A 13,961-nucleotide genomic window follows, 5' to 3' on the forward strand; every position below is an offset into this window, starting at 1 on the left:
GTTCATTGAAAGAAATTTTATGGCACCTGTTGAAACTACATTCAACTTACTTTCTAATTCAAGACTTCTTATTCTTAAGAGTAAAAGCAAAATTTTTGGCAAAAATGCTAAGCAAAAATAACTACCTAATTACACTCTGAATATTAGCATTTCTTCCTATGAAGACCTTGCCTGAATGAAATATAAAGGATTTCTAAAATAATCACAGGCTTTTAAAGCCACATGTGTCACAATTTCTTCAAAATCAAATTGCCAACCTAAAATTAAACAGATCAGACTTTTACTTTATAGACTGTTATCTTGGAGCAGCTGCACAATGGAGGTGAATTGCATGTATAATTTTCACTGTGACAAAGCCATGTATTTTCAGCAACCTGTGACCACTAACTATTAAAAAAAAACCAACATTTGAAATCTAATATTTAATTACAAATCTCTTACATGCAGATAGGACTCTTCTGAAATGTAACTGTTAATTTTATAATTTGAGAGTTTAAGCATTGTGTGTTGCTGTGTTTTTTAGTGGTTTTAGAAGATGCATGTTTTATTCTTGAGGGTTTGGGGTTTTTTCCAAGTCTTTCAAAGGAAGTAACTCCTCATTTCTTTATCTTTAATTCTATTTATTTTCTAGTAGATCTTCTCTGTATTAGTGTCTATTTTATTACTATATTAAAAAAATCTTGTAAGAAACATTGCCTCTCAGTTTTACTGCTTTGCAACTACTGATATGTTGTTGACCGATGTTTTCCTAAATGTTCACCTTGCTTTACATTTTATGGATAATCACCTGAACACTTCTGTTACCCTGTAACTTGCGCGTGGATCAATATAAAGCATGTATTGTGTTTTCTTTAACAGTTATTTCTGGGAAGTGGAGAGAGATCTGTGGAGTTCAAAAAGCCCCCCCTAAACTCTAGTTTGATACATATTAGAAGTAAAGCTATGTTGTTTCAGAATGGGCCTTGAAAGGAGGAAATTCAATAAGGAGCCATCTTACTTTCCAAAATTTAAACTGTGAAAGATCAGCTTGGAGGCTTTTTGTTAACTTGATCTTTCTTAAAATTGACCCGTTCATAATGTGTTTCAGTTTCTGCTGTATGCTTTTTCCTGGAATCAGTCCTTGAAAACTACCCACTTTGAAGCATTTTTGTTTCTCCCTTTAAGAAATATTTCTGGTTTTCCTTTGCTAACTGATATGTGAAACTAATAAAACACTACAGGGGTGCTGAATGTGCAAAGTACAACTTTGCATTTGTGAGGCTATCACCATCCTGTGTCAGTCTTTTCGTAGGCCTGTATGTGTGATTGCAGAACACGGGTTTCACTGCATATCCAGATTCCACTCCCTGGCTGGCTGGTTATTCAGTAAGCTCTTGTTTTGTTTAAGAACCAAATGTAATTATTTGGCTTGTTGCTTAAAGCTGCACCTCTTTCCCAAAAGAGGTTTTATGTGTACCATTTGACCATTCTGAAATGTGTTTACTGCTCTCTTCATAGAGAGTTTGATTCAGTAGTATGTAATTCTCAAATTCTTTGCCGAGGAGAATGTAGCGATAAATAAAAATGGACATTGAATTTTACTAATGAAATAAAGACTTTATTTGCTATATTGCTTATTCCCTTTTATTGCAGATGTCTGTCTGACTTTCAGTACATACTCCCTTGGTTTCAGTCAGAGATTTTTATTCTTTTCAGTATTTTAGTGGTGTTTAGAAGAGACTTTCACTCAAAATTGTGGGGTTCAGCATTGTATTCAGTACTGTAATTGCTGTTATCTCTTTGGACTGTCTCATAGTCTAGCTCTGTCCTTCTTAACTATTTTCATTGCATCAAACGTTCCCTGAAAAATCCTCAAATGAAGTTACATTGCATGTTGATGGAGTGGTATCAATGCTTAAGTCAGATCAGTTTTAACACGTCATTAGGTAGAGTCACCATAAAGCATTTGTTTCAAAGTCTTTTGGAACTGTTGGAACAACCCTTCCGGCACTTGGAGCCGGTCACTACATTGCTGCTGAGCTTTGCTTTTCAAATGGAAAATGCTGTTGTTACTATCCCTACTGCTCTGTTTCACTGGTTTAAGACATAGTATAATGTTAAGGCTTTGTGTGTTGTGACTTTCAGCATCCAAGACATTCGCAAAGTTTCTCCAGAGAATTTGCCAATGGCTGCAGGTGTTGGAGATTTGAACTGGCAAAATGATACTGATTTGTGAAAGCTTCTGTGAGATGTCTTTATGCTCAGAGTAAATCTTTCTTTGTGGAATATCCACAGCAAACAAGCAAGGCATGCCATAACAGTGGTAAAAAAGACATAGATACCCTTGACTTGCTTTCAGTTTCTCAAGCTATGAGGTTGCTTATTTTCCACAGTCAAATGTGGCAATTTGAGTTGTTGGGGACTTGGAACAAGAAATTTCCCTTGTGTGTGCGTGTGTGTGTGTGTATGTATATATATATATATATATCTATAAATATAAAAAAAGGATTTTTGAGCTCTAGTTTTGTTAAAGTAAAGAGTAGTTTGGGGTATCCTCTATTTACTCCATTGTGCTGTAGCCTTGATACTTCAATTATGACTTTATGCTTTCGGGTAGACACTATCTGACCAAACCAAATAAACTGGCACCTATTTATGTCAAATGGGGAAATGCCCAAACTGGTGCTTCTTGAAGAGTAGTTGTCCTATTCAGTGCTTTTTTTTTTTTTTTTCTCCTCTACAGATAAGGAGAATGTGTGCAGGCACATATTGGAGCAAAATAAGAATTACTGCATTGTGTGAGAGATTAATAACTTTCTGCCTGTATCCTCTTGTTTTGCCTCTCCCGTGCTGACCATCTGCAACACAGAAATGTGTTATACATCAAAATACTCAGTTGTTTCAACCCAGAAACTTACTATGCAATACTTCAGTTGCATCTCACTTCTCAATGTATAGAAAATTAAATTCACAAGGGTGGAGTAACATTTTCTATTACACACTTTCTTTGCTGTTCCCATTAGGTATCAGTGCAAAACTTACAGTGATGTTTTAAAACCAAATTCAGGTTGCTGCAAACTCTACCTGTCCCAGGAAAAAAGTCACGTTTCCAAGGCTCTGTTATTTTGACTGAAAACACTACAATGATAGTTATCTTTTAAATTGTATTACGTCAGCTAACCTAACAATGTTTTTCCATTCAGGACAGAGTAGACTGAAATAAGAGAATTACTAAACTTATCTTTTCTATGAGAACACTCATAAGTTTTCCATGGTCCTAATCTTGAAGCCTCCTCTGGTTACAAGGAATATGTCGTGACTTTCTATTTTTCATTCCCTCCAGGTTTACAGGAACAGACGGACCAAGTGGTTTTGGATTTGAGCTGACGTTTCGCCTAAAGAGAGAAACGGGGGAGTCAGCACCACCTACTTGGCCAGCAGAGTTAATGCAAGGCTTAGCCAGATACGTCTTCCAGTCAGGTACTGCAGGGTGAAGTATGCTGCCTCTTTTTTCCTGCCCTTGTTCTTAAGGGCAACATCTGTTACATGGTGCAACACTTGTCTCATCAGCGCTCTATCAAATCTTGGGCATTACCTTTGTCTGAGAACCCAAAAGAGTGTGTTCCTTCCATCAGCCCAGCTTGCTGGGGACAAAACCCAACTGCTGTTCAGGTAACACCAAATCCATAGCACTGAAAAGCTGAAGATACAGAACAGTTGGTAACCATAGGAAGCCTGCCCTGTGACTCTTTGTTGATCTTCTGTGTTGTTGGTTTCACCTTCTCTCAGTAAGGAAACCTTATAGTGCAATGGCTGAGGAGCACCCATCTTGGTAAGGTGGCACTTCTCAGCCTAATGGCTGAGAATAACTTCAGAAAAAGTTGCAGTTCATTCACAAGCAAATATGTTCTTATTGTCTCTGCAGTTGAGCAGCAGCAACATGTGTAAAGAAGTTGCTGGGATGAGAAAATGGGATAAGGGATGCCAAGGCTGGGAGGGATTAGGGAATTAACAATTGGGAATCATTAATGCTGATGGAAACATCTCAGAAAACTGAGAACCAGGGAACCTACAAAACATCCTCTTGCGCTACCCTTTCTGGGTTTCATTCACACCTGTAGATTAAATATCAGTTCTGGTCTGAGCACTTGAAGACCCAGAGAATGGTTGAGTGCATTGGAAAGCCCTCTCCAGAATCACAAGATACAAATGAAAATATTTGAAGAACTTTCTTTTAACCTAGTTTGAGGTCCTTTACCGGTAAAGTACCTTCCAAATCAATGATTATTGAATTTAAAACTTTTGGTGCTTATTCTACTAGTTAAAAAATTGGTCAGTAACTCCTGATTCTGTTGCTGGTTAAAACCAGGATTGCTCTCCTAACCTCAGTGACAAATCTCTGAGGCAGTGGCAACTCTTGTGGATTTGTTTTGTTTTCCTAAATATTGACTGATAGAGACAAATTCCAGCACAGGTTATTGCTTCTTGTCATACTGGGAGTGCCTCTTGTTGCATTTTAAAAGGACCCAAGCATATTTTTTTATAACCTTTGCTGTGTTGACATTGGGCTCTCGATTTTTGCTGCTCTTAAGCATCTGAATCCGAGTAAATGTAATAATTTTTGCTGTTGTTTGAGGTTCCCATCCTGCCTAAGTTGTATTGTGCAGTACCTTCTTGATACTGACCATGCAGTGATGAATTCATACTCATATTTTCTATGTATTAGCTGCAAGGTCTGAAGAAAAAAATCTGAATCTAAAGTCTCTCTTTTACATATTAGGTACTTACATACTTATTATTTAGATATTTATCTTATGTATTACACCCTTTTTTAAATTTTCTGCTCCAATGTAGATTCTCATAACGGTCTTTTAATAGAGTAGTTTCAGTGCCTTCTATTTGCGTATTAAGCAGCCTCTCATGCTTATTTTTCTTGCCCTTTTCATGGGTGAGAGGAAGTCTGCAGAGTAAAATGGGATTTGGTAGGCTACTTTAGGACAAACTTCTCTGTGACTAAGCTGGCACTCAGGGCAAAGACTTTCCTTGTTTGATTCCTGCACTAATGCAGTCTTGTGTTTCTGAACTCAAAGCCAATGAACTGTTTTTAGACTGGAAAGAGTGGTTGTGCCCGTGCATCAGTCTGACATGAACTTCTAATGGCCTCCGGTATTACCATGCTGGTTTTGACTTTCTGTCCACCATGACTCTTTAAAGGCACTGTTCAAATATATGTTAATGGATTCTAGCTTCTGGGTGTTTAGCTCTCAATTTACATTGTTTAAAAACCCAGTGTATGAACCATAAATTGACTTCTTTCTTTGAATATGAAATTGAGCACGAGCCAACTGTACGCTCATCATGTAATAAGGCAACCCATGTGCTGGCTCATCTTAGGAAGAGCATGACTAGAAGATTGAGGGAAGTTATTACCTCTTTGGCATTGCACTGGGGGTGCGTCACTTAAAACACTGTGTCCTCGTTTGGGCCTTCTCACACCTGAAGAGTGTCCAGGGTAGTAAGGGTCCTAGGACATGTGAGCTATGAAGAGAGCTGAGGGAGCAGGGCAGGGTTAGCCTGTGAAGAGAGGGTGCAGGGTGATCTGACAGGAGCATACGACTGTTGAGAGGTTAGTTACAAGACTGGGGTCAAGCCCTACATAGCACAACAAGGGTCTACAGCTCTGAATTGTAGTATGGGGGGTTCTGTAAGGGCTTCAGGAAAAACTTGCTCACAAAGAGGGTGGCAAAGGACAGGTAACAATTTATGAGAGGTGGTAGATCTCCATTCCTTAAAAAGTTCAGGACTTAGTTCTTCAAAGCTACAACAGCCCTGATCATCATTGGTGATGGCTCCACTTAAATAGAAGGCTGGACGGGAGACTTCTAGAGGCCCCTTAGATGTTACAGAAGAGTTGGATTTTTGTTTTGTTTTTTCTCCATACAGCTTCATGCCCTTCAGGAAGCAGGTGTGTTCTGTCACTGAGTATTACCAACCATTCCTTGCCCTGTATAGAAGGAAACCATATGATGTTGCAGCAAGTGAACAAGTTCTAGTTTTATTTTAGTACAAATTTGTTTATCGCTTGTCTCCTTTGAATAAGAACTTTCTCAGGCTAAAATCTTCTGGCTAATCATAGACACCAGGTTAATCCCAAGAAGATAATGTAAGCCTTACGAGAAGATGATGTAAAAGTAAGCCTTGTAATGGGACAGACTATCATGTTTCTTGATCTCTCAGGGCAATACCTGTTGGCCATACCTAGATGCAGGCGTCATCTATTTAATGTAAGCTTGCTCACGCCATTGCTTTGCACAGTCCCCAGTCCTTCTACATCTGACATGTCTCACTGCTTTGCTTATGAGCTGCTGCCTCTCAGGCTTTCAGTCCCCAGAGCAATTCCCATGTTCTTCTTTGCTTCACCCCTGAGTAATCAGGCACCCACTATTCTGCACTGTTGGGGTTTTTCTGCCTAACAGGTTTTCCCTCAGTCTAATGTGGTCAGTCTGCAAAGCCAAGTGTCTTTTTTCCTTGGTCTTTTACAGGACTTTTCTGGTAAGATGTTAAAACTTTAAAACTGGGAATTATCTGAAGGGGTGGGTTTTCTGAAGCCCATTGGGTAGTAGGCAGGCTGGGGTACCCACAGCATTGTTTTACATGATGAAAGGTTTCTTTTTGCTCAAGTTCTTTCTGTCTGTGCCACTTGGAGCGTTTATCAGATGCAGCAGTGGTGGTGTTTGACTCTGGTATATGTACCTGAAAGTTGTCCTCTTTTTTCTTTTTCTTTTTTTTTTTTTTGTTTTGTTTTTTTTGGGGTGGTGGTGGTTGGGTTGTGGTTTTTTGGGGGTTTTGGTTGTTTTTTTTTTTAAACCAAACTTTTTAGTGTCTTTGATACTCCAAAGTAGCCTCAAAAACATTTGATGAACCGAACCAACTTAAGTAATGCCTATGAATCCTCTCTGAACAAGAGGCAAGAAAAAATAAAACTGCCAGGAGCTTTTTGGGTAGGCTCCAAGCACTTTCACATGTCAAAAGATAGTTTACTTCGAACGCTATGCTAAGAGCTAAATTCGTATCTCTTGAATAACCAGCCAACTTTTTGGTTATCATAGATGTGCTTTGTTGGGTCGGGTTGAAGTTGGGGGAGAGTAAGGTGTAGTTATAGTCCTGCTGAACCTGAGGATTTTCAAATGGTGATGACTGAGTTGAAAACTCACCTAGCAGCTACTGCTGTCCTAAATATTATTACTTTATATTGCAGTTGCAAAGCATGTCTCCTTGCAGTTGATGTATTTTTGTAACAAACACTTCTAGGCAAATGAGTGTCCTGTTCCTTTGTTCCTGTCTCTCCTGCACTGTGGCTGTGATTTAGAAAAGCAGCCTTCTGCATTGAATTTCAGCCCTCTTTGAGCCTTGGCTTCCCTGTTCACTGTTACAAACACTTGGTGCTTTGTGCTTTTGATTAAATGGCACTACTTCCCCTCCTTCAACAAAACCAAGCTTGAGAATCTCAAAAATTTTATTTGTGGCTTTATCTGTTCTTTATTTTATCACTGTTTGACCACAACCATGCATTCCAGCTCTGTTATTTTTAGTTTTAAAAACCCCCAAACCAACAAACCTTGAATCGGTGACCTTAGCTTGTCATGGTTCATGGGTATACTGGGAATATCTCATGGTAGAACAAATTTATACTTCAAACAAAGAGGAAGAAATTCTCTTCCTACAAAAAGCTTGTCTTGGGCTTATTGCAACTGTTAACTCTTTAGGTACTGCAGTATTACAACACGTAATCAGTATAGAGAGGCTGTGATTTGTGTTTTCCTGAAATCAAAATCTGCATTGTTTCTATGTTATTTTTACAGGCGTATCTGATACATATCATAAGGGCTATACATTAATGTAGTATGGAAATAAATGTGTTGTGTGCATGAGTTCTTGCTGCTTCTGTGTTTCTTGGCCTGAAAGAAAACAGCTGCAGCTGTAAGGTGCAGGTTTGGAGAAACTGTCAGGAAAAACTCATCATGTTAATGGTATAGCATATGTCATGGTTATGTTCTCTGCAGTGCATGACTGTAGTGGAGAGCTAGTTAGTGAAACTATATTCAGAAGTACTAAGATGTCCAGGAATTAGAGGTATACAGGTTGGCTGAGCTTAGTAACGTTTATCCCGGAACATGTCTGCCTGAGCAGTTTGAGCCCTACCATTACAGGGGGAGCAGGTAGCTTTACAGGAGGCTGGAAAATGGCAAATGCTGTTCTTCACTTTCAGCCACACAAAAAAAAAAACCCAAACAAACAACAAAACCAAAACAAACCCCAAAAATGCAAAACCCTGAGGTTTCTAATTGGTCTCTCAGACTTCAGATCTTAAGAAACAGTTAGGAAAAACAAACTATCTAGAAGGCATTCAGGGAATAATGGATGTTCCAGCATGGACTTATCAAGAATAAATCAGAACAAACTAATTGTGGTGAAGTTACAGGCACCATGGGAAGCAGTGAATGTTGGTTACTTTGATCCTAGTGAGACTTTTGACATTGCCTCTTCCAGCAAGTATGTGAGTGAGCTGAGGAAGTACGGCCTTGATGAACACTAAAGGGGGATGCAGTACCGGTTGGCTATTTGGACTCTGAGTAATTCTCAATGTGTAGTTGTCAACAACAAAAGATGCACAGAGTTTGGATTCCTCTAAAATCTGTCCTAGAGCTCATACAATTTTGTACTGATCAGGATGATGAAATGCAGAGTATACTGATGAAATCTGCGGACACGGCAAAGCATTTCTGGTGCAGAGAGCTCTAATTCAGACAACCTTTGCAAATAGTGGAAATTATCTCAAGTACCAATGTGCAGTAAGGTCGGGGACGTGCAACAGCTGTGAGGTCCTGTGCTTACACAGGTTAATCCACTGCACAGTTCTGAAAGAAGAAAATGATTCAAAATTAAAGTCATCAATGAACTATACCTAAAGCAACATGCTGAGAGAAATTAAATTAATGTAGAAATAGAAGTGTTCTGTGTATTGCATATGATAGCATCCTGTACTGCTGGAAACACCTTGAAGGGAAAAGGGAGAGCACTGTATCTTATTTGGGGCAAAAGACTTCAAGTCAGATGCATCCCAGTTGGAGAGAATCTGGAGGAGAGCAATAGGAATGACCCAAAGGTCCAGAAAATATGACCTGTGGAGGAACGATAGAATTATGTTTGTTTGGTGTGGGGAAGAGAAGATGGAAGGAAGATGTGAGAACAGTCTTCAAGTATGCAAAAGGTTGCTGTAGGGAATAAAGTAATAATTTTTTTGTGTGTCTACTGAGGATATGAGAGGTCTGTCACTACCAAAATTTCTGTAAGGTAGCCTTAGGATTTGTCATTAGGAAATCTTTTGGATAAGTATGGTGAAATACTGGAATAGTTGAAGATTCTCCATTGCTGCATACCTTTAAGACCCAAGTCAAACTATTCTTCATCAATATTTGTCAAGAAGAGTTGATTCCAGATGAGGGCAGAGTAGGAGCCTTCTTAGCCTCCTTTGTATTATAAATATGTCTTCACTGATTAGATGTCCTCTTCAGGTTTTCTAAATGCAATTTTGGGTGGTTCCATAAATACATAATTTATCTTTCTTTCCTAGTCTCCTGATTACTTGTGTGCTAAAAGATATTTAAATGTGTGAGCTTGAAATGTCTGCTAGATTGAAAGTTGAGTTTTAATATTAAACCTTTGACTGGACAGTGGTAAGAAGCTGTCTGGGGGACTGCAAAACAGTAATAGCAAAATGTGTGAGCAAAGGAAGTAAGCATGCAAAATGCAATTTGCAGGTGGCGATTTAATGTAGATTTCACCTGATTACTTCAGGAGAAACTTACTTGTATGAGGTATTCCTTAGAAAACCTATTACACTTTTGTAAAGTGCATTGGACAGAACTAATTCCAGCAGGTACATCCGAGTTCTACATGTGGGTGACGGCATGTTAAAACACTGACTGAACAGCTGATGTGTTGGGTTCTTTTTTGAAGAAATGAGGTAACTTGGTATCTGTGAGCTTCTGCCCTCTGTCACGATTAAAGTCAGTGGGACAATTTCCCAAAGTTACTGGAAGGGAGGATGGTTCTGAGTGATGCATGCAAGTGCCCAAGGCAGCACAGCCACACAAGCCTTTGTCAGCCTGGCTGAAAAGAAAGCCCAAAATGAGGTATGTGTAGCCTGCCTTAGGTACTTCTGACATGTCGTACTTCAGGTAGAAATTATAGTCTGATGGTTTATCCATAGTTTGAGGAATCACATACATTCTTCCTGCCTATATGCTTGTTGGGTCATTGCATCAGTTTGGGGCCATTGTGCCTGTTCTGTGTGCTGCAGGTTCCCCCTTTTTTAAGCCAGGGTGATTATAGGAGTTGTAAGGACTGCAGATAGAGATGCAGTTTTCATCTGATCAAAGTTAGTTTAAGTCTGAGCCACAGAGGCACTTTGCGTTTGACAGGCAGTATAACTTTTACACTGAAAATGGGACTCAGTGGGATTAAGTGATTTGACTGGGGTTGCAGCCCTGCAGCCGTTCAGCCAGCAGATACCTTGACACCTGCTGCCCTGTGTAACTGCTACACCTCATCTTCACATCTTCTGGAGTCCAGAAAGCTCCAGTGTGGTAGCCTCCCTGACTCTTACCTTGCCAACATGTTTTCAAACATTCTTGACACAGGCCAGTTTTGTGTGTAAAAAGGAAATAAAAAAACCCAACCAATCCCAAAACAAACTCCTTGCTTCCTTGAATACAAATGAGGCCTGTCTAGCTTGTTTGTAAAACAGTGTTTATTTCTTCCCAGTATGGTGACTAAAGCCAAATACAATCTCCCAGTAATTCATATATATTTTTCCCTGACTGTGCCTTTATATATATTTTTTTCATCCCCAGGCTGATTTATTGTTCTCTTCAGGTTGCTATGGCTCTGTGAAATGTATGTATTTTTTCTATCATCTGTTTGTAATATTGACCAGTTTCCAGCATAGAGCTGGCTTGGCTCCTCTGTAGTACTCCAGGATTTTAGATTAAAAATGGGAGGGATTAACTATGTTTTTTAGCTCTACAAAGAAGTATAAATCAGCATCAATTTCATTTCAGCAGAGCCTGTTACGTAGTGAACTCTGCTGTGCAAACACTGAAAATGTACCACAGTAAATTGCCGTAGGTGAATGGGACTCAACCAAGTGCGCAGGCTGCGTGCCTTTATCCTGCAAAGGGGTATGGAAACATTAAGTCACTGGTTCCAATTTAACCCAAGTTTGTCATGGCCAAAAGCTCTCATCATCTGATAGTTATTCAGTGGTCCATGAGAAATTGGTTGGGTCTTAGCCTAATTCCCCTTAGATGTTTCCCATAAAACAAGCTATTCTGTGAGCAGCAGCACAGATCAAGCGTGGTCCTTTACATCTTTGTGCGCTAGCTCCTCAGCATCCCACAATGCAGCAATAAATCCACTTCTCCCCATACTGCTGCCTATGAGCTCACCTCCCAGTATTTCCCATCCCTACCCCCCTTCTCCTAAGCCAGTCTTGTCATATCCCCTAGATTCCAGCTGGGGTGTACGTGCTGTGGCTGGTACCAAACAATGTGCTGGGTGATAAAACAAACTGGTTGCTTGTGTTCAGAACGGTTGGCTGATGTGCCAGGCATGACAGGCAGCTATTGAGTTTGTGCTTCAGTCTCTAACCTGTTGCTGGCTTTCCCCATGGCTGGCTGGGGGCTCTTAAATTGCTGGGGAGGGAATTGCCAAATGCAGCTCTTGTAAATTGCCCTGATAGGCGCTGCAGCAAAGCGCAGGTTGCAGATGGATCTGGCCCTTTTTATTTCCCCTTATAGATCACAAATAAAGCTTATGCAGCACTGCTAGTAATCTAGAGAGAAGCATCTGCCTGCAAAGCTCTCAGACAACACTGAAGGGACCTCATGGAAAATGTTTTTATCTACAGAAGAGGTGATTCTAAGAGGAGACATTTTATTCGTGTGTAAATGCATCTTCTCTTGAAATACTGCCCCATGGTTGCACAGAGAAGATATTGAAGCTAGGACTGAATTTAGTCTTAGCGTCTTGTTGTTGTTACTGCTTGGAATGCTTGAAACTTACCTAGTGGCACTCTCTGATCACCCTATCCTGCCTGATGCTGGATGCCTGTTGAATGTCCCACCAGATGAGGCTCATCCTGCTATGGCAGCTCTGCTCACTTTGTGTGTGTGCCCATTAGCTGACACACGAGGCAATGCCAGTTGCAGGAAACCTTTGCTTTTGCAGCAGCAGAGATGACAGTTTGCCATATGCTGGCCTCAGCCTATGTGTGCAGTTGTAACTTACACAAACTTAATTGTGTATCTGACCTCTCAAAGGAGAGATGTCAGTGTTGCAGTATGGCTTTGTTTTTAATTTGAGTGTGCTTGAAGGATGGGGCAGCTAGACACCTATCTGCTTTCCTGCTGTAGCTACTCTGAGGCAAATCTTAAGGAGCTTTCTAGTTGTTTAGTTTTTGGCATCAAACTTTCTCTCTAATCCTTTTGGGTTGTTTTTTTTTTCCTGTGACTGTTCTGGGTTTGGTCCAGCACTGCTCATTGAAAGGCATTATTATAGCTCTTCTTTTCCCCCTAAAGAAACTGTAAACTTCCAGCGCCTGCTTTTAATGTGAAGATGTTCTTGCCAACCCCTAGCAGAGGTCTGTGGAGGAATATGCATAGCAGTAATATGCATAGCAAAATAGCCTGTCTATAACAGCCAAGTGGAGGGAGCCTTTCACTTGAAAAGGAGATAGAGGACAGGTCTTGGCACTGGTGACAAGTTTGGGACTTGCTAGGACATTGTGCAACACCAAAGAATCTCTTCTCCACACAATTCCTTTTGCTGCTATGAGAGAAGACCTCTTGCAACCCTCAGCTAGGTTTAAAAAGTGCTGGATGCTTTCTCAGGAACTTGAGAGGAGGGAACCAGCACCACTGCAGTGTGACATTGACTTTTGCTTTGTCAGCACTGGTGATGTGAACATAGACTGGGCACAAGGTTCTCCCAGGCTTCCTCCCAGTCTGGAGTTCAGCAGTAGAAATGCATGACTGGGAAACCAGGAGCTTCCAAGGACGCAAGTACTCACTTTCAACTTGGAGGGGGAAAAGTCTACGGCTTACACTGTCTGTGAGCTAGCTATGTAATATAAGTTAAAGCCTTTACTTCTCTACCCCCCTAATGTCATGAAGTTTGGGCTTTTTTTTTATCTCCTGTAATTTGTCTTATGGTTCAGGCTGGGTACTTCCTGTGCCTTGCCATTGAAGCCTGACTCTGTCTCTCTGACTTCTAGCTCTCAGCTGGGAACAGGTTTTGGACCTTCTCTGGCCCCAAAGGGTATGTTGACGCTAAAGCATGGAGATGCTTTGGGCCAGGAGCCAGAGGTACAGAAAGTCTTTGTTCCTTATAAAAGACTTTGTTGAAATAGAAGGAAAGCTGTCTTCCCCAGACTGCTTTACTGATTGCATAGTACTTCTAGGCAGTAAGCGAGGGATCTCAGCACTGCGTGAAAGAGAAGGCTTGTTTTTAGCTGCTGCTGCAATTTAGATAAAGTAGGTTTAGGCCCAGTTTGAGTTGGCTGGATTTCAACTGATGTTGTCCCTTTTAATTCTGTCAGCTCATGTCCTGTTCCTGCCTGGGAACTGAACTTGGCTCGTTGCTTTTCAGCTGTTCAGTACAGTTCATTCAGTTCATTTATTTAAAAAAAGGAAAGAAAAAAAAAGAGGGGGGGGAAATCTATTTTTTTTCTCAGTGCTTTGCATCAATCTATGTGCCGTAAGGCTGCTCCCAAATATCAGGGATGGACAGAGCAGCAACACTTGTAAATCTGATACGTGGTTGCATTTATAAATGCACAAGTTGCTTTAGGCTTCATATAGACTGTGAGCTGCCAGGGGTGAAAGAAACATGCTCAGAGACCTGGAGGAAGCTGTGTGACA

The 13,961-nt window shown here is 40.4% G+C and overlaps 1 protein-coding gene across 4 annotated transcripts in view; it reads left to right on the forward strand.

Moving 5' to 3' along the window:
* The window catches only part of SUFU (SUFU negative regulator of hedgehog signaling), an 89,280-nt gene that overhangs the window by 23,298 nt on the left and 52,021 nt on the right, over positions 1-13,961 (forward strand). For all 4 annotated transcript variants that reach the window (XM_057421048.1, XM_057421049.1, XM_057421051.1 and 1 more), the window contains exon 3: positions 3,323-3,459. In XM_057421048.1, coding sequence (XP_057277031.1) covers positions 3,323-3,459 — 137 coding nt within the window. The remainder of the gene's footprint in view (positions 1-3,322; positions 3,460-13,961) is intronic.

The sequence above is a fragment of the Pezoporus wallicus genome, unplaced genomic scaffold (assembly GCF_028554395.1).
Source record: "Pezoporus wallicus isolate ANWC-B61680 ecotype Strahan unplaced genomic scaffold, APGP_CSIRO_Pwel_v1 contig_3365, whole genome shotgun sequence".
NCBI lineage: Eukaryota > Metazoa > Chordata > Aves > Psittaciformes > Psittacidae > Pezoporus > Pezoporus wallicus.